Below are 21,130 nucleotides of genomic sequence, written 5' to 3' on the forward strand. Positions count from 1 at the left end.
TAAAGCTCTCCTTTATTAGGAAGAAATTGAGAGAGCGCAGGTCTAGGATAGGATGACAACCTCTGTCCTTCTTGCGCACCAGAAAGTAGCAGGAATAGCAACCGCGACCTACTTCTGATGCAGACACCCTCTCTGTGGTTCCCTTGGCACCAAGAGCAGCAATTCCTGGTGGAGTAAGGAGATATGGTCCTCTGTAAGCCTGTCGACAATAGGTGGCATGGGTCGAGGGATATTCATAAGGACAGAGAGTAGCCCCTTCGGACAATCTGGAAAACCCAGCGGTCAGATGTTTTCGACCTCCAAAGGTGCAGGTCGTTGCCTCTCCTGACTACCACTGGGTATCCATGATGGTCACAGTGCAAACTAAAGAGGCTTGGAGGCTGTGGCCGCTGGGTGACTGGTGGACTGGTCTGACCTCTGGCAGCCTGATCCACAAGGCCTGTGGGAACCTGGTCCTCTGCCACGCAGGGGCTGAGAAGCTCAATAACCGTGGTGGATGGTTAAAGATGTTTCTGGAAGCTCATTCCATGGCCATGAAAGGAGCGAAAGGGGGACTGGGGTTGGCGAAGGGCTAGGGGAAGGCCCAGGGACCTGGCTATAGCTCTGCTATGCTTGTAGCGTTCTAGCATTGAATGAGCCTTGTATCCTTAGATACAGGAGCCATCAAAGGGCATGTCATGAGCAAGGCCTGGACATCCCCCTAAAAGCCAGCGGTTCTCAATCAGCAGTGGCCCTAAGGGCCACAGACAATGAAACTGCTCTGTCTAGTGTGTCAATTGTAATCCAGCCTACAGCGAATGGTGGACATAGCTGGGTCTCTCCCATCAGCAATAGTTTGGGAGAGTATGGCTCAGGCCTCCCCCGAAACCATAGGCAACACATACACAACTGAGTCCCAGAGAGAGTGGGAGTATTGGCCAAAAAGGCACATGTTTTTCACCAACCGCCTTGCCAGGCTGGTAGAGGTATCCAGCCTCTTGGATTCCCTGTCAGTTGGAGTTGTAGAGAATGTACCAGTATTTCGTTTGGAAGTGGAAGTTTGGCCCACTAAGCACTCCGGTGTGGGATGTTGTGTGAGGAACCTGGGGTCCCCTGGGGCAGGGCAATGGCAGCAGGCATTTGTCCTATTCAAAGGAGCCCCTGTGCAGGGCTTGGACCAGGCCCCAAGTAGGATGAAGGCTTCATTAAAGAGGAGAAGTGGTTCAGATGTGGTGACTTCCAGATGAAGCACTGCAGTCAAGACATACGTCTTGACAGCCATGGAAGGCAGCTGAAGGCCCAGGACCTCAGATGCCCTCCTCACCACCATAGCAAATAAGGCTCCCTTCTCAGTAGCCTCAGTAGGAGAAGAGGTCAAGCCAGTATATGGGAAGGTGTCCAGTCCACGGCCCCCTGACAGATCCTCACACCAGGTGATCTAATTGGCGTCTACAGGGTGGTATTCGTAGGGGTCCAGTGGCCCATCCCAATCTTCTCCAAGTTCTAGCCCTTAGGAATAGGACTCAGGCTCCGACCTGGATGGAATGGCTGAAGTTGTCAAATGATGCCAATCCAGCTCCATTTCGGAATTGTGGATGAGAAGGGTGGCGGTGCTTCCGATGGGTTCTGGCAGCCCCAGGGACATTGTTAGTGGGACCAGCGCTGGGGAACGTTGAGGCGACTCGACCGTCATCAATCCGGATCCGTCCGTGGATCTAAGGAGCTGGACTGGGGCAGAGAGCAAACCAATCAGCAGAAAACAAGTAGGGGCCCACCAAAACCTGGTGGGAACATGGGCATGCCTGCGGGGATGAACTGCCGAAATATGGGGTCCATGGCCTTGTAAGACTCACAGGGTCGGGTGGGGGTCGCTCCAGCTCAAGAAAACTCGGGCGGCGTTGAGGCTGCCCAGATGCAGGCTCAACCACGGAGCCAGACCTTGACTACCAACGTTCCCTCGTCTTGTTGGAAGATCTGTTAGACTTCTTGTTCTTTTCCTGTGAAACTTACCCGAATGCGCAGACTGATTCAACGGCAACGATGAACCATGGCTCTGCGACAGATCCCGGGACCTTCCTCTCGACCGGGATCGAGACCGTTGTGGAGTCGCACGTTGAGCAGCAAGGAGCTCCATCAAGGCCATGGTGTGACAATCGACGTAGGTGTTGACGCAGGGGTCACATTTGAGACACCAGAGGCAGACGAGGTGCAGGTCTGTCACCAACATTTGCCAGTGCAGGTGCAACAGGACTTAAAACACAGACTTCTTCATGGACATCCCTGCAAAACCATGAGACAATGTCTCAAAAAATTATTCGACAAAAGGTTGAAAATGGTCAGCCAAAAAGTGACTGGGATAGCTCTTCTACGGATCTGCTCTGACTGGTGAAGAAAGAAAAGAACTGACATCATCGCTCTCGGTGGCGCATTTATAGGCACTGCGCACGTTACTTTCAGCGTGATAACCTTACACCGAGTGAAATAATGCCACCTACTGGCGTGCAGGAGTACTGCTCACAAAAAGATTTCCGGCTCCAGTCTGATGCCTGGGTATATTTGTAAGGTAAGGAATCTGAACCTAGAAGTCTCTATCAGATGAACTGAGGTTCAAAAGAAGCTGACATTTGCATTTGAGTCAGCGTGCTGCAACAATGAAGTATTGCTCTGTCATGTAGACAAAATGGAATCTGGAATGTCTGCTGATTGCAAGAAAGAACAATGATGCTTTTGTCACAAACTGATGAGAATGTTCCTCCTCTTGTAGAGACCAGAATTTTCAATCAAGAACAGACTGGAGGAGGGGAAGGCATGCCAGGGGACATGCAGGAAAGGAGTGTGTTGGTGGAGGGGGGCGGGGGATTTAGTCATGAGACATTATACAAATTTCATCAGAGTGAGCCAGTAATTAATATCCCCAATTTGAAGTGCAAGTTAGAAGGCCTCTAGCTCACACCGAAACATCAGCTACCACCAATGGTTAAGTCATGACATAGCCTGATAATGGGAATAATTAGTTGTCCACTTTGGGTTGACTCCTACAGTCCAAGCGGAGTACAGAACTCTGCCATGGAGCAATGTGTAAGTCCAGAAGAGCATCAATAAGGGGACGTGTGACAAGTTTTCTGCTAAACATAACATACCAGATTGACCACAATGATGAAATCCAATGCAGGATGGCACATGGAAACCACACAAAGAACTTTCAACCCTCCAATGAGCAAATAAATAGTGCTTAATTTCACCTTGCACACAGGAATTTAAAAGGCTGTTTTAGGGACATATACAATCAACTACTCACTGCTTCTACATAGAAAAGTGTTATCTCGCATAGACTTAAAAAAGAACAAAACAACAACATATCTGAAAATGAATGAGGTGAAAGTGTATAAATATGCAGAAGTAATGAAAAAGTTGTTTGTACCATACCTTGAAGACTTTGACCGCAAGAGGATCTTTTTCCAAATCAATATCTAAAGGATCAATATCCACTTCCATCAGATCTTGAAGTAATTCAAGGTCAATGTCTTTTTCCTTATCCAAAGATGATAAAGGTGGAGCCCCTTTTGGTGATAAAACAAAGAGTAATTATAGTCCAGCAACATAATTGTTTTCTCATAAGACTTCGCAATATAGTAAATGTCAATCGGTAAACCATATCAGATTAGTTAAAGACACAAACACTAAATAAAGAGAAAGATGCACAAAGGCTGTTTTCAAACAGAATCCGAAAACTAAACACATTACTGAACATAGGGAAGTAGCATCTAAATACTGTAATGTCTAGATATGGGAATGTTTACTCTCCAAATGGGGAACTTTTGCTGCACGCATCGTTGCTCTTAAATTAACCTACACTCATAGAGGGACATTTTTTTTGTGGAATTGATGGAGGATTTCCAGGAGGCTGAGGGTCCCGAGGGCATGCCATAGAGAGACAGCCATCGTTTACACTCTGGGGAGGACTACTACCCCCAGAGTGCATCACTCCTTCACCAGCTGTAGTGAGTGCCGCGAGCGAGGGGGAGGCGGGGTTATTGCACTTATAGTGCTGCCTCTACCCCCGCGGCGCAGGACGCGCCCAGTACCAAGCGGGGACGAAGCCCGGACCAAAGGCAGGCCCGTCGGATCCCGTCCGAGACTGGAGGACGCTGGGCTGGGCCACGGTATTGACATTCTCCATTTCGCAATTAGAAGATGCAATTTCCCTTTTTTACTTTTTATCTTCCTTGTATTTGTGTTTTTCTCTGCTCACACAGTGTTATTCTAACAATCTGACTGTGTTAGATTGTACATAGACAAGAGGCCCTTCTGCATGAACTTGGTAACAAAAGAGAATATACCAACTCGAATTGGGGCTTTAAATATAGAAAGGAATAGAAGATGAGTAACCGAAAGTCACTGACGTGGCAAGGGGTAGTTGGGACCCTTGATGCCTTTCTTACAAGGGCTGAATCGGTCCTAAGACACACTTGAGCCTCAAGCAGGCCCCACGTGTCCCCTGATCATAAACTCAGAAACATTAGTCTCTATCCTAAGGGAAATGCCAAACCCTGACATAGAGACCGAGAGGCAATCACAGATAATACCCCAGGGGAGGACAGGATGCAGACGTCACCAACCCAGTCCATGCCCGCTGGGGAAGTACCTAATCAAGCCTCATTAAACAAACCAGACGTACAAACAAGAGGTCAAAAAAGGAAGATCATTCAGGCTAAGGGCGTAGTACCTCCTTAAAAAAAAAAGACGTGGACAAGGACCTACAACACATAAAAATGCATACCGTAGGCAAGAACACGACGGGGCTAGAGTTAGATAATGTAGACCTAGAAAATACCCCGGCAAGCATAGGGAGTACTCTCGTAGGGGGGACACAGATGATAAGATTCAGCCATTCTTCTGGGACAAAATAGAAGGTATTTTCTCAACTCTAATTAGGCCAGTGCTAACTAAGCTATCTAATATAGAAGAAAGGCTATTGAATCTGGAGGGGGCGGTCAAACACTCACTGGAACACCCACAACCAGTCCCGCAGACATCACGTGAGATTAAGCTTACTTCTAACAAATGTGTATGCCAGTTTGGCCCGAAGACCCAGAATAACACTCATTTAACTAATATTGCCCCGCAAGCAAGGCCTATACTTAATCCAAAACGTGAAGCAGCGCCAATGGCTCCCAGTACGCGTGCTACCTAACCTCTTATAGAGATTGGGGGTGTGAGCCGGAGTGAGATAACCCCATCATGCCCCATTACACAGGCCAACCAGGCAAATTCTATTAGGCCACATCCTAGAGAGCAAATAAGGGGGCACAACCGTACCCAGATAGATAATTATTCATCAAAGCCGACCTTTTTACATCTTCCACCAGAGGCCACACCTTATACTGTTGTTCCAACTAATGTACCCCACTTACAACAGGGAGTGTTTGAGCACTGGTCCTTCCTGAAAAATAAGGCACTGCACACACTTGCCATCACGACGGGCCATACTAATGCTCTATTTTCAGAATTCAAAGATGGCGCGTCTAATCTCCTGGGTAGGTTCTGCCCCAAAAACACTTCCTGGAGATTGTGTAGTGATTACATTCGATTCACCGGATCTGGTAAAAAGTATTCTTCAACAATCCAAGTGCCAAACAATGGGGGAAGGGGTGGTAGGCGTAGTTCCTTTAGGGTTCTTTTATCGACATTATTTAAGGTCTGAGCAGCCCTCCCTATTTGACAATAATAGTAACAGACCATACTGTAGTTATGGTATTCCAACTTTTAACTTCTTTGACCCCCTTTACAGTCTGGGAGGGGTAGTTTGTCTGCCCCCCCCCGCCTCTGATAACGCTGAAGACACAAGGGAGTTACGAAATAGCACCTTACAGGAGATCAACCATGACTTGGATACCTCTCGGAATGTGTATTTAACAGGGGGTTCAAGCCCCAGACAGGGTGAGGGATCATTACACAGGATGGGAGATGCTGGGGGTACTGTAAACCTGCTGGAGCAGGAGTTGTAGCTATCGGGGACACCCAAACTATCCACCTTGGATCCCTTTAACGCAGCAGGGCCGCTTAGCAATACACCCCTGGCAACATCAGTCCATACAACCTGCACAGTGGTGTCTTGGAACATCTCTGGTCTATCCTTAAAGGTTCAGAACCCAGCTTGGGAGGCTTTTGTGGGGAATATAGAAATTCTATGCCTGCAGGAGACCTGGGAAATAGAGCCAATACAGTTAAATGGCTACAAGACATTTAACACTCCAGCAGTGAAAGGTCTGGGAGGGAGGCCCAAAGGAGGGAACTCAACATACATATCAAATAGGTTGCCCATACCCAAGATTACCCTTCATCAAGGGGGGGAATTATTTCCATGTAGTCGTGTTAGTCCCCACTACAACGCGCTGAATACTCTTGATCAATTTGTACAATAACATCAAGCAAAATTAACTGGAAGGAGTAGTTAGAGGTATCCTGGCCACAATAACTAAAATTTCGGATGGGAAAAGCAGAGATACAGTGACTCTGCTGTTGGGTGATTTTAATTGTGGGTTATGCAATAACGTAGATAATAGACTGTGTGGCAGTTATAATGAAGCAGTTAGTTGCACACATTTTACTCATTCCAAGACAGGAGACATCTTTAATGATCTCATTTCTAAACTAGACTTGGCGTTTGTTAATGAGATCTCAAACCCCCCAGTGGGCTTTTTGCCCACATTCAATAGGAGAGGCTATGCTACCACAATTGATTTTATATTGATTTCATCTATGCGTGCTCATATGATACTCTCTAGTGTGGTGTGTGACATCGCTTTAAGCAATCACTTTCCTCTTCTTTTAAAACTCAACACTCGCACGTATATCCAGAATAAGCATGACTCATACACCTGCTTGCAGGGAACGGTAGAAGTGAAATCGATAAATGGTCTCCCATTAAAGTGGTCAAAGGTTGATCCAGATGTGTTAACTAGAAATGTCCTAGAGAAATGTAGGGGAGAGATAGATACTTGCCTAAGTGAGAAAGCTCCAGATATAACAATAGTGAACTGCTCTGTAGAAATTACTAGGGCAGTTAGGAATTCGATGACAGTACAGTTCAAAAATAAACTGAAACACGATGGATGGTTTAACACCAGATGCACTAGGGGATACACCTACCTAAAGAAGGTACTGCATACTAAGCCACGATCTTTGCCTAAAATCACCCAAGCCAGGATAGACTATAGGAGGGCTATTAGTAAAAGAAAACAAACCCTACGTAACGAGGCCTGGGACTCCCTGCATAATGCGGCACTGCCTTTTGGAAGGTTCTGAGAACTCTTTTCTTAGCCTCTAGCAAAGGTCCCTCAGTGGAGATAGCTATAATGGAAAAAGCATGGATTACTCATTTTTCCAAATTATACAACCATCAGGGGGTTTTAGGCAGCCACCCGGAAGTTGGCACTCCAATCATTTGGGAACACATTGACCTAGAAATTACCTTGGAGGAGGTGATCAGGGCTCTGGCATAAAGTGCGGGTGGTAAAGCACCAGGGCCCGACGAGGTACCTGTTGATTTGTATAAACATAGTATTACCCTGTGGGGGCCCATATTAACCCAGGTCTTTAACGCTAGCATAAGGTCTACCCTTCCCCCTACATGGGCAAAATCAATAATTATTCCAATTTTTAAAAAGGGTAACCGTGAAGACCCAGGATGCTACAGGCCAATCTCTCTTCTGGACTCTATAGTCAAGGTTATTAGGGAGGGTTATTTTGGAACGCTTAGCAGATTGGGCAGAGGAAAAGAAGATTATCAGATCTGCAATATGGGTACCGTGACGGCCTGGGCACTATTGAGCAGTTATTAAACCTCACATTAATAATAGGGAAATACACTAGAGCAAAAAAAGGTAGCCTCTTTATGGCTTTTGTCGACCTCACCGCGGCCTCTGATTCAGTAAAGCATGAAAGGCTGTGGGAGGTCCTTGAAAGCATGGGGATTGATTTACAAATGATCAAGCTCCTACGCCAATTGTATAGTGACGCGTCAGCAAGCGTCCGCTTTGGCCAGAAGGGAGAATGCACTGAAGCTTTCCCAATTAGGAGAGGGGTCAGACAAGGTTGTGTGCTGGCCCCCTTCCTTTTTAATCTCTACATAAATGGACTTGAAGATGCACTACTTTCCCAGGGCATAGACTATTCTCAAGTAGGTGGCTGATCGATCCCCGCACTCCTCTATGCGGACGATGCGGTGTTGATGGCCAGAACTCAAAATGGCCTCCAAAGAGCCCTGGATATTTTTTGTATATTTATGGCCAATCTTGGTCTTCAAACTAATATAACCAAGACCTATGTTATGAGGTGTAAGCAAGGGATGCAGAAAACTTGTGAAATGTTCATCGATGGGAAAAAGCTAGCGTCCACAAAAAACTTTTCTTACCTAGGTGTATTTTTTAACTATCTAGATTCATGGGCCCCTGCCATAGCTGATAAAAAAAACAGCTTTTCCCAGATCTACCGCAGCACTATCAAGCTTTGCAAAGAAGTTAGGTAGGAAACCGCGTTCAGAGCGGTTACATATATATAAAGTCAAGTGCGTCTCCATGGCAACTTATGGAGCCGGGGTGTGGATCTTTGCCGATATTAACTCTTTGCAAAAAGATAGAAAATGCTTTTATAAGGTATATTCTCTGTCCCTCCTAGTACCTCCACGTTTATTTGCCACGAGGAGTTGGCCCTTTGCTATTTAGCAAACTTGGTAAACTTAGAGCCAATCCTCTTGTGGCATAGGGTCTGGTGTAAGGACCAGACAGAGCTGAACAGAGTGATTTTAAAAGATGTTCTACAGCTGGATGAAGCCTATAGAATCCCTTGGATTACATTTGTATTTGACTTTATGAGTGAGTTGGGCCATCCCGAATATTTTACTACCCCACCATCAATGATGGATATCTCAAGAAAGTCATTAAAGAAAGAGGGTATTCAGCTCCTAGAAGCTAAAAGACTACACAGAGAATCTGCATCTAAAAGTAACGTGAGAAGTCATCAGCTGCTACGCACCACTTTTGGAACGGAGCCCTATTTATCTTTTGTACCTGGAACTTTTGACAGATTCTTTCTTACGAGGTTAAGATTGGGTGTTATACATAGGTTGATGACATTCCCCAAAATGAACGATTGTTCTTGTACCCTGTAACAGTGCCCCTGCGAGAACATCTCTTCCCAATCGACCATGCACTTGGTCCTATTTTGTCAATTTTGTCATGATCATAGGGAAGTTTGGATTATCCCCTTTCAAAGAACACTTGGGCTCAGGCAGTGCCGTGAAGCAATGCTCCAGCTGCAATTATTAGAGAATGAGCATACAGCGTGGAGGGTAGCCCAGTTCTTAAAAGCTGCATTTTACATCAGGAAAAGTATGGTTTTAATGGCATAACATTGTAAAAATTAATTGTTTTAAGCTTCTATTTGTAAATAAAATGTTGTGTTTATTTATTTTTATTTTGTGCTTTTATAACTGGACTACTCTCCCAATGATTTATCTTTGAAATAATCAAGCCCAGAGGATGGGCCAACAAAAACTTTCACATTTGCAGTCACAGGGAGAGGTGTAGGAAATAAGGACATCTTAATGGATAAATCAAGCTGCTTGTCCATTGCATCATTTCCCAGATACATACGCCACAAAAGACCAGGAATAATTTATGATAACAGAATAACAATCTGAAGAGGAAACATGATATTTAACAGCACCAATGTTATAGATGTTGTTTCTTCTGCAGATTCTAAATCTTTTTAAACATTTCTTAAATACTGCCTAATAAACACCGAAGGTGGGACACTGGGCAATTCAACTGTCAAGATTGTCTAAAAAAAAATGCCACTTTAAAATGTGCTAAAATACTGAACTTCCAAACAAAACGCCTATCCAAGAATTAGACAAGACAGTTTTTTATATAATTATTCAGAGAAGTCCAAGTGGTTGCCCTACAGATCACCTGCAGTGGAAAATCCCGCAACAAAACAGCTGTTGACACTCTTGCATCAGTAAAATGAGCAAATTGTATACACGGTTCATACAATTAAAACATGGTTCCATCCACAGAATTATTTTAAAAGAATACTGCTTCTCTCGTACATCACATACAACAAACTTATAAATTCCAAATATATGTATCCTGAATATTCATGTGTGAACACATTTTCCGGATTAATGGATTGTTCCTCTGACAAATCAATGTACAATGATTGCAGCATACCCTTCGAATCAATATGTTAAAAACCACATACAGACCGCCGTGTAGGGCATGAGATAGGTTCAAGGTATTTGTTTACCAGAACTTATAAGGAGGAGGCAAACACTGCTGTTGTGAAAGGAACTTCTTCTGGATTACATTTTGGATAAGAAACACACTGCTGAAACTTGAAGTCATGGCTTTAACTAGAAAAGAAAAAGCCAGAATCCCAAGATGGTGACTAGTTTGCAGGAAAATTACTGAATTTCTCTAAATTTTGAGCAAACAACGTACTTTCCATATTGTTTTACTGCTCCATCATCAGAAAACATTGCTCTGTTGGACTAGTGTGAGGGAGGGTGACTACTGCCTCAACCATGCTCCAAGGGCTTAGATGACGATTATTTGCTGGCAATGGATTCATATGTAAAAGGTACATGCCTTTGAAACTAGACTTCATGACTGATTGACATTCATGTTAAAACACATCACAACTGGGATTCTTGACTGTTTTCTAACATACTGATGTACGACAGCAGCTGAATAAGTAGATCATATTTTTCTGAAATTGATGAGATGTACCAACACAAGACAAACCTAATTGCCTTAAGTAACACCATATTGACTTATTAGAAGGAGAGCTCAGTTTTGATATAGTACTACGCCTTACCACCAGGGACTAGATGAACAAGTTACTTACCTTCGGTAACACCTTTTTTAGTTGAGACTCTACCTTAGACTACTCCACCAGGCATCAGACTGAATCCAGAAATTCTTCAGCTGTACCTCTGTGTGCTGGCAGGTGGCACTGACAGATCTGCATCAATGTCATCTGCAGCAATTATCAGGTGCCTGGGGAGTATATTTGGTGCCACCCCAGAGCGCCGACATCAGTTTCTTTCGTGATGCATTCTTCGCCTACAGAAGACGAACTAATTCACAAAGGTTGTGACCAGGGTACAGAAGCGAATGAGAACCTTCCAAAAGAAAGAGTCCAATTCACAGAGCGAAGAGAAAGGGAGGGTCGGTAAGGAATTTGAGGTTTGAAAGTCTCAACCAGAAAAGACTTTATAGAAGGCAAGTAACATTTTCTTCTGGAAGAGACTTTTAACCGCATATTTCTTACCTTAGAATAGATAGCAAAGCAACAACCTCCCTCGAGGAAAGATTGCAAACGGTCATAAAACAAAAGGTCCTGCAGGACTGAGCAGGAGAAATGCCCATCTCGATAGACCTGACTGTCCAGGCAATAGTGCTTTGTGAACATATGAAGCGACTCCCATGTTGCTGCCTCGCTTATGTGAAGGAGGGGAACCCTGCGGGCCAAAAAGTAATTTGAGACTTGGCTCTGTTTGAGTAAGCCCTCAAGCCTTCCAGGGACTGCTACTTCACTACTGAGTAGCAGATTTTTATGTTGAGTTCAATCCATCAAGAGATGGTTCTCTTCTACACTGCCTTGCTCTTCTTCGAATCCATTTAATCCAAAGAAAAGCTGATCGTCCAGGCGGTGTTCGATGGCATGATCAATATAAAAAGTAATCTGAGTCCAAAAGATGGAGCTTCTCGTCCACCTAAGAGGGGTGATAGGGATCATAAAATGTCAGAAGGGTGACAGTTTGACTGACGTTTAATGGAGTCACCACTTTAGACAGAAAAACAGACCATGTTCGAAGAACCAGTTTATCCTGATACAAGGTGGTATAAAGTGGATGAGCGGAGAGGAGCAGAAATTCGCTCACCCTCCAAGCCACTGGGAATCAAGACTACTGTCTTAATTGTTAGAAGCCTGAGTGGACAACGGGGTTCAAAGGGGGGGGAACACATCAGGTAGATCAATACCAAATTTAAATCCAATAGGGGTATAATGAAGGGAGAAGGAGGAAAAAAGATGCAAACCTTTCAAGAACGGAGTCACAGCAGGTGACTTAAACAGGAACGGATGATTCGCCAACCATCAAAAGGCCAAGATAGCTGACAAATGCCCTTTGACAGTGCTCAGAGCCAGACATCGCAAGGCTAATGATTACACAAACAGGAACACCTCAGACATTTTGGCATGAAGTGGGCCAACCTGCTTGGATGAACACTAAGCCATAAACTTGTCAATCAATCAATCAAAGCATTTATATAGCGCACTACTCACCCGGAGGGTCTCAAGGCGCTAGGGGAGGGGGGGTCCGCTACTGCTCGAACAGCCAAGTCTTGAGCTGCTTCCTGAAGGCAAGGTGGTCCTGGGTCAGGCGGAGGTGGGTCGGGAGGGAGTTCCAAGTCTTGGCGGCCAGGTAGGAGAAGGACCTTCCTCCTGTGGTGGCTCTTCGGATGCAGGGGACGGCGGCGAGGGCGTGGCCGGTCGATTGAAGCTGGCGTGTGGGGGCGTAGAAGTTGAGGCGGCTGTTGAGGTATCCTGGGCTTTGGTTGTGTAGGGCTTTGTGTGCGTGGGTGAGGAGACGGAAGGTGATTCTCTTGTTGACCGGGAGCCAGTGCAGATCTCTCAGGTGTCCGGAGATGTGGCTGCGACGGGGGATGACCAGGATGAGTCGTGCTGAGGCGTTCTGAATCCGCTGGAGTCTCTTCTGGAGTTTGGCGATGGTTCCGGCGTAGAGGGAGTTGCCGTAGTCCAGACGGCTGGTGACGAGGGCCTGGGTGACCGTCTTCCTGGTCTCGGTGGGGATCCACCGGAAGATCTTGTCCCAACAGCAGGCATATAAAGATTTTGTAAAGTGACGCCTGACTGCCAGAGTACCATTAACGACCTCGGGTGGAGATTGAGGACACTTAGCTTTTGCTGCTCAGCCTCCAAGCATGAAGATGGAGCATGCACAGATTCTAGTGCAAGATCCAGCCCTGCTGTTGTGACCAGAGATTCTCCTGAAGGGGCAGCCTGACCGAAGGACAAATGCTGAGGCCCAGACGTTCAGAATACCATATTCTGCAGACCCAATCCGGGGCCACTAGGATAATTTGTGCCAGGTTAGTCCTGATGTGAGAAGTTGGCCTGATATATGATGTCTCCAATTCTGGGGGCACCTTGTATCAGTCCAAACAATCCCTGATGGTGTCTGGTTGTAAGTCAACCTTATAGACAAGCTATCCTAAGGGTAGCATGGACTAAGCAGCCTTAAAGGCTTAACTTAAGAGGTCGTGTTAAGCAAGCGGTTTTACCAATCACAATCCAGTAATATCAAATGAAAGGACACCACACAAGTTATATATTATAAAAATATATGTATCTATTACTAGAATAATCCTCTATACTCTTTATGAGTCTAGAGGCACAAGCGTTTAAACAAAAGCACAGTTAAACATATAAAAGTTGCACAATTATGGATGAGGCCCAGGGGCCACTCAAACCATATACTAAAATAGTGGTATAAGTATCACTAATCGAACAGTGGTAAGGCCTGAGGCCTTGGGAATCGCTGGGAGCAATCGGGACTAGCAATGCTGAAGTCAGGAAAAGCCCGCGGGATTCGGGTGCAGCGCTGAAAGCACACACATGCACCAATGCAAAGTCAATGGTGCGTAAAAGTTATCGAGTTACTGTTTTAAGAGTCTTCCGACTGACCTAGAAGGACAAAACTTTAGACTTCGACACTAGAGGTGTATACCTATACAGGAGCACCGACGTTCAAGAGTTACCTCACCCACAGGAAGCGGGTGCACAGGTGCAAAGTCGTGTCGGCTTTCGTCGTGTGGATCTATGGAGCCTGTAGATGATGATGCTGCAGGCGGCCAGAAGAGAAGTGTCCGGTGCGATCCAAGGGTGGATCGAAGCTGAAGGGAACCTGAAAGCAGAGGGGACAGAGTCTGGGTCACTCAGCAGTGACCAGGGTGGAACCAGGAAGGAACCAGGCAATGTCGGGCGCAATCAGGTGGTTGTCGAGAAGCTTATCTCCGCTGCCACGTGGACTCTGGGGCACCGAGGATGTCCAGGAGTGGACCACAAGCTGTCCCACGTAGGCTCTCGGTGTCGGCTTCCGGATTGGAGCAAACAAACCTTGGAAAGCGCAACCCACGTAGGATTCGAAGATCGCTTCTTACTCGGACCAGGAAGGTCAGAGCGGGTGCTCCTTTTCAGGGGAGCGAGGGCCAGTCCAGAGCAACCGTACTGGCAGGTCAAATTCAAAGGTTCGTCGGTACTGGGGCCGCTAGCCAACGGGCAAGCGAGCGGACCAACGCGTTGAGCCAAAAGATGCAGAAGGGCCCCACACAGCACTCGTGAGTGTAGAGGGGTGAGCTTCAGTGCAAGAGTGGCTCAGGGCTGGGGCTTCTCAAACCCCAATGCACAGCTTCGAGGGTGCCTCGGGAGCTGCACGGTCAGCGCCTCGTGGTCTTTCCAAGATGGCCGGCCCCACGCTTCAGGTCGCCTCCACGGGTCTCAGCTCTGCAGGGACTGGGGATCGGGCTGTTAGAAGGCAGGCACGCTGGGTCTTGTCGATCTCTGTCGCTCGAGTCCTGGCGGGAACTGCAACAAAGCAAACGTCGAGGTGCTGGATGGTGCCTGTTTGCACAGGGTAGTCACTCCTTGACCACAAGGGAGATTCTTCAGTCTTCTACGTCGAGTAGGATGTCGAAGGGTCCAGAGTTTCGTTTCATAAGTTTCAGTCGGGATAATCTGAGTGCACTAGCACTGCTCCCACTCTTATACCAATCTAGTGGGCTGGATCACCTGTAAGGGCCCTCCTATGGGTGGGACCCAGGAAGGGAGTGGTTACACCCCTTTCCCTTTGTCCAGGGTCGTGCTGGGACTGGGGCTGGAATGCCCCAGAACCGGTTTGACCGGATTATGCAAGGGGAAGCCTTGTGCGCCCCAGGCAGTGTCTTGTTTCATTTAACCCACCCTGCCCCAATACACTATCTCCTGTCTGGGGAGGTGTATCACCTCCCTGCGACAGGAAACCCTTTGTCTAGGCCTCCTCTGACAAGTTTCGGTCAGCAGCAGGAGGTCAGACTCGTGTCGGTGGCAGCAGCATCCATTTTGTGATGCTGAGGCTCTGGTTAAAATCAACCGCGTTTTAGCAAAGTAACATGTCTTCTCCCTCTAGAAAGGTGGAATGCTATCCCCGTCGCCAGGGCTGGCGAGGAGATAGTATTCCAAATCGTATGACACCTTACACGACATGTTTTGATAAAGCCAAACCAAAGTTAGCACATAACCGCGATGGATTATAATGCGCTTAAGAGTATATGGTATGGCAATATCCCAGAACAGCTAAGGGAGTTGGTCCCGACAGCTGCAGACAGGCTCAGCTCATGCTAGAGCACCATCTCACATAAAACCAAGCACTCTGCCTCCAGGATTGATAAGGCCTGCCATAGGAGTGACTTATAGGTATATATGTGTCCAGATATAGGTTTGGATATCGGTATACTATATCTAAGCAAGGGGTGATTACACCACCTTGCCCCAGCTGACTGATCAGCCAGTTGTGTCAATTTAAGAACCAGCCAGGGGTGGCAAAAGATATGCTGCAGCCCCTGGTAGGCCTTGGATGCACCTATGCTCTTGGCACCTATAGTGCACTGTATAGGGGCTGACAAGGTGTCCAGTACCAAATTGGTTATGTACCTAAAGTACATGGAGTCCATTTTAAGGAGAGACAAGATAGCCTGGGGCCCTGATTAGCAGGGAACCAGGCCAACTAAGTCGAAAACCAGCTAAACACAAGGCAAAAAAATCTGGGGTAACCATAGTCAGGTATCCACTTTCCTACACCTGATCTTATTTAGAACTCGGTGAAATATGGATATTGTCATGTAGGCTAACAGGAGTCCAAAATTCCACTATATACAGAACGCTTCACCAAGCAAAAGCCGCTTTAGAAACTCCAATGTGGAGAAGTGCTGACATTGCATGTTCTAGGCAGTGGCGAACAAATAGAGCCCACGTTCTCCCCATTCGCATAAAACATCTCTCACCTCCTTGAGGTGTAGATCTATATTGTGATTCGCAAGGCATTGGTGGCTGAGTTAGTGTACCATGAAAGTCAGAGATCCCACCAGCTTTTGTACAACCAAGGAGATGTCCTGATGTTCAAGTCACTTCCGGAGGTGCGGGGCCTCCTGGCACAGAGTCCATGAACCAACTCTGCCCTACTTGTTGCAGTACAAATTGCGGCTGTGCTTTCTTTGAACAACTGAACCAGCTTCCCTTTGATAGATGGAAGGAAGGCTTTCAATTCCAGGGAGATGGCCCACATCTCCAACAAGTTGATGTGGACCTGGGTCTCCACCAGAGGCCTCGGATCTACACCTCTTCCAGGTGGCTATCCCATCCCAGGAGCGAGCCATCAATTACCACTGTCCACAACAGGAGGGGAAAGGGTAGGGGTCCACCACTGACCAGATAGCAGTTCAGTAATTATCACTGCAGATCTTGTTCAGTCTCTTCCAAAATCTGGACACAATCAGAGAGATTCCCCTGGGTGCTGTGCCCACCAGGGATTCAGATCCCACTGAGGAGCCTGCAATCGCAGGCTCCTCAGGAGGAGGAATCGCTATCGTACATAAGAAATCTATCCGCATCTCAACCAGCTCTGACGCCAACCTCGCCAACTCCGAACACCTTCACTTCCAAATACACATCGACCCCAAGACCACACTCAGAGGCACCCTCCTCTACAGACCACCAGGACCCCGCGCAAAATTCAGTGAAGACATCACGGACTTCATCACTCCACACGCGCTCCCCTCCAAAGACTACATCCTTCTGAGAGACTTCAACTTTCACCTTGAAAAGATCAACGACCGCAACACCTCCACCCTCTTGGACAACCTCGCCAACCTCGGACTTAAACAACTAGTCACTTCCCCCACCCACATCGCAGGTCACACACTTGACCCCATCTTCACCTCCAGCAATCATGTCTCCTTCAGCCACACTACGGACCTCCTCTGGACTGACCACAGCTGCGTTCACTTCAACTACAACAAGCCAAAACCCACCAACCACCTCCAACCAACTCTGCAAAGAAACTGGAACAAAATCACCACCGACCAGATCTCCGCATCGCTCCTTCTAAACACCCCAGCCCACTCTTCTAACCCAAACCAAGCCGCCGCTAACCTCACCCTATGGTTATCCAACACCGCCGACACCTTAGCACCACTGAAAAAACGTCAAAGCAAACCTGGCAACAAGAAGGCCTCCTGGTTCAACGATGATCTTAAGAAGTCCAAGAAACTCTGCCGCTCCCTTGAAAAGGCCTGGAAAAAAGACCCAACCTTTAGCACCAAGGACGCCTTCAAAAACGCCACCCGCACTCACCACCAACTAATCCGAAAGGCCAAGAAAACAGCATTCAAGGATCGACTTGACAACAACGCCCACAACAGCAAGGAACTCTTCAACATCGTCAAGGAATTTTCCAACCCCTCGGCCAACTCCAACGACATCACCCCCTCCCAAGCCCTCTGCGACTCCCTAGCCTCATTTTTCCACAACAAGATTGCAGACATCCACAACAGCTTCGACAACCAACCCGGAGACCAACCCACCCAACCATCTGCTGAACACTCTCCCCCCGTGAACACCCTTAACAACTGGAACCCAATCTCCACTGAGGACACCATCCGCCTGATGAACTCCATCCACTCAGGATCCCCCACAGATCCATGTCCTCACCACATCTTCAACAAAGCAGACTCCGTCATAGCACCGCACCTCCGAGACGTCATCAACTGCTCCTTCAACTCCGCCACCTTCCCGGAAGACTGGAAACACGCTGAACTCACCGCCCTTCTGAAAAAACCCACAGCGGACCCCACCGAACTCAAAAATTACCGCCCCATTTCGCTCCTTCCATTCCCGGCCAAAGTCATCGAGAAAGCCGTCAACAACCAGCTCGCCGCTTTCCTCGAAGCCAACAAATCCCTCGACTCCTCACAATCTGGCTTCCGAGCAAAACACAGCACTGAGACCGCCCTCATCGCAGCAACAGACGACATTCGAACTCTACTGGACAATAGAGACACAGTCGCCCTCATCCTCCTCGACCTCTCTGCAGCATTCGACACAGTCTGCCACAGCACCCTGTTACAACGCCTCAATAACATCGGAATACAAGGAAAAGCACTTGAATGGATCACCTCGTTCCTCACCGGAAGAACCCAGAGAGTCCGCCTCCCACCATTCAAGTCCGAGGCCACTGAAGTCATCTGTGGCGTACCACAAGGATCCTCACTCAGCCCCACCCTCTTCAACGTATACATGAGCCCCCTCGCGGCCATCGCCCGCCAACACAACCTCAACATCATCTCTTACGCGGATGACACTCAACTAATCCTTTCTCTCACCAATGACCCCAGCACCGCCAAAACTAACCTACACGAAGGAATGAAAGAAGTTGCCGAATGGATGAAACAAAGCCGTTTGAAACTGAACTCAGACAAAACAGAAGTCCTCATATTAGGTACATCCCCCTCTGCATGGGACGACTCTTGGTGGCCGGAAGCCCTTGGAAAAGCACCCATCCCGACAGACCACGCACGGAACCTAGGCGTGATCCTGGATTCTTCACTTTCAATGAACAGACAAGTCAGCGCCGTATCCTCATCCTGCTTCAACATTCTTCGCATGCTCAGGAAAACATTTTGCTGGATCCCCACCGAAACAAGGAAAACAGTCACCCATGCTCTAGTCACGAGCCGACTGGACTACGGAAACACCCTCTACGCAGGTACTACCGCTAAACTCCAGAAGAAACTCCAACGAATCCAAAACGCCTCAGCCAGGATCATATTAGACATCCCGCGCAACAAACACATCTCTGGTCACCTGAAAGACCTCCACTGGCTACCCGTCAATAAGAGAATCACTTTCCGACTGCTAACCCACGCACACAAATCACTCTACGACATCGGACCAGAATGCCTCAACTCACGACTGTCCTTCTACACCCCCTCCCGCCAACTACGTTCTTCCAGCCAAGCCCTCGCCACTGTACCTCGCATCAACAAGACCACCATGGGTGGCAGATCCTTCTCTTACCTGGCTGCTAAAACATGGAACTCACTCCCCGCGTACCTTCGCCTCACCCAGAACCACCTAGCATTCAGAAAGCAACTTAAAACATGGATATTTGACAAGTAATCCTCCTCCCCTTTCTAAGCGCCTTGAGACCCTCTGGGTAGGTAGTGCGCTATATAAATTCTCTGACTTGACTTGACATGTGACAAAAGGTGTGCTTCACCACAGGATCTAGAAGGCCATGAGACCCGGCAGCCTCAGAATCAGTCTCACGAAATACAGGAGATGGGCTAGAATCATATGGATCACAGCTCGAATGCCCTGGGAACTCTGCGCATAAGGGTAGGCTTGAAACGTCCCTGCGTCCAGAATGTTTCCAATGAAAGTGAGCATTTGAGAAGGAGTCTGGTGTGACTTCAACATGTTGAAAGTTTGCCGTAATGAATGGGGAAGGTTCACCATAGCCTGGAGTTGAACAACGACTGCCAGGGGGGGAGCCCATCTTAAGCAGCCATCCGTCAAGGTAGGGAAAGATTGGGACCCAACCCTCTTGTAGTGTAGTTCCTATTTTCCCAATAGGCTCTGCGCATTGGAATAACATAAACAACAGTGTAGACGTAGGACTGAGGTCAACTAGGTCTCTACTGACTATGTTAAACTTAATTTAGGTTTGCGCCAGCTAGCTCAGAGGTCATTGGAAACTTTCTCGAATAAATAGGGAGAGACTACCTCCCCTGGCTCAGACAAGAAGGGATTCAGTTTCCGACAACCGCATAAACATGACAACTTTGCTCCCTCAGAATAAGAGTGTATCTCTAGAGTCGTGTAAAAACAATAGACAGCTATTTCACTCAGTCAGCAGTGCATACTTAGTTTCACCAGGGTGCAGAGAAATAGAGAGACGGGCGTTTTCAATAAAAAAGGTGTTATTTATTGAGCAGTCTTCTTTCTCATGCAAGAGAAGTGAATTGCCACAATTGCAATACTTAAAGTAAAGTGCGTACAGTAAAAGTAGTATTATGAAATAATACTGTAAAAGCATTGATATGGGTTCTTAGCCATATGATATTTTAAAAAGGATACAATATATACATATATATATATACATTGACTAACGTACTCAACTGGTGCTTCTAACTAAGCCTACCCCGGTGTACCTGACCTAAGCCTAATACGTGGGAAGGGACAAGTAAGTAGCAGTTTTTAAGTTAGGTTAGTTAAGATTATTTTGCCAAGAATCTGCATCAAGAATTCTCTTAAGGGTTTAGTCAGCTCCGTACCTTGGTAATAGAATGTGGGAGGACTGGTATCTCTTTCCTCAGGACTCAATATTCAAGCAACCCGCAAGGGCAGGCTGGAAACACCGGAGCTGGATTTTCTCGGCTGGAGAAAAAGAAAGCGTCTCTCTCAGTGCGTCAAACAGGAGGGGCGGCTTCCGTGGGCACTCGCATCAGCTGGGCTCTCGGGCAAGTAGATGGCCGCTCTGCTCCAAACCACCATGTGTTTGCTTAAGGCAACTGTTGGTATTTTATACCTGAAGGTGCCGGGTTTGACGTAAGGTTGGACATAAGACGTCACTAAGAACTAAGAGTTCTTTCTGGACTTCAGGAGTTCTTGTTCAAATCAAAACAAAAGCAGGGGGGTTTTCCCGGGCTGCTGGAGGCTTGGTTTGTTTAAAGAACGTGTTGTGCTTTCTAGGAGTCGATGGGAGTAGCCGTGCTGTGCTTTGGATTGCATGGGCTTTTACTGAATTTGAATCTGATTCTTATGCCTTCATCAGGATATTATTGATTATAACCTCACAAGGGCATGAATCGGGAATGTAGAATTAGGGTCCTAGATATGAACACGACACTCTGAAGATATGCAGCAACCACCGCCATCTCTTTCGTAAACACCTAGGGTGCACTGGTGAGGCCAAAAGGGAGCACAGCAAATTTGAAATGCTCCGGGTCCACCGTGAATGGCAGAT

General features: G+C 47.1%; 1 protein-coding gene and 1 pseudogene across 6 annotated transcripts in view; one reads left to right on the forward strand and one right to left on the reverse strand.

Annotated features, from left to right (window-relative positions):
* Nucleotides 1-21,130, reverse strand: part of BIRC6 (baculoviral IAP repeat containing 6) — a 2,386,688-nt gene that overhangs the window by 1,054,530 nt on the left and 1,311,028 nt on the right. For all 6 annotated transcript variants that reach the window (XM_086926902.1, XM_086926900.1, XM_086926901.1 and 3 more), the window contains one exon: nt 3,406-3,539. In XM_086926902.1, the coding sequence (XP_086783028.1) occupies nt 3,406-3,539 (134 nt within the window). The remainder of the gene's footprint in view (nt 1-3,405; nt 3,540-21,130) is intronic.
* Nucleotides 5,496-21,130, forward strand: part of LOC147708148 (bifunctional 3'-5' exonuclease/ATP-dependent helicase WRN pseudogene) — a 40,859-nt pseudogene continuing 25,224 nt past the window's right edge.

Source organism: Lissotriton vulgaris, chromosome 6, assembly GCF_964263255.1.
Source record: "Lissotriton vulgaris chromosome 6, aLisVul1.2, whole genome shotgun sequence".
In the NCBI taxonomy this organism is placed as follows: domain Eukaryota; kingdom Metazoa; phylum Chordata; class Amphibia; order Caudata; family Salamandridae; genus Lissotriton; species Lissotriton vulgaris.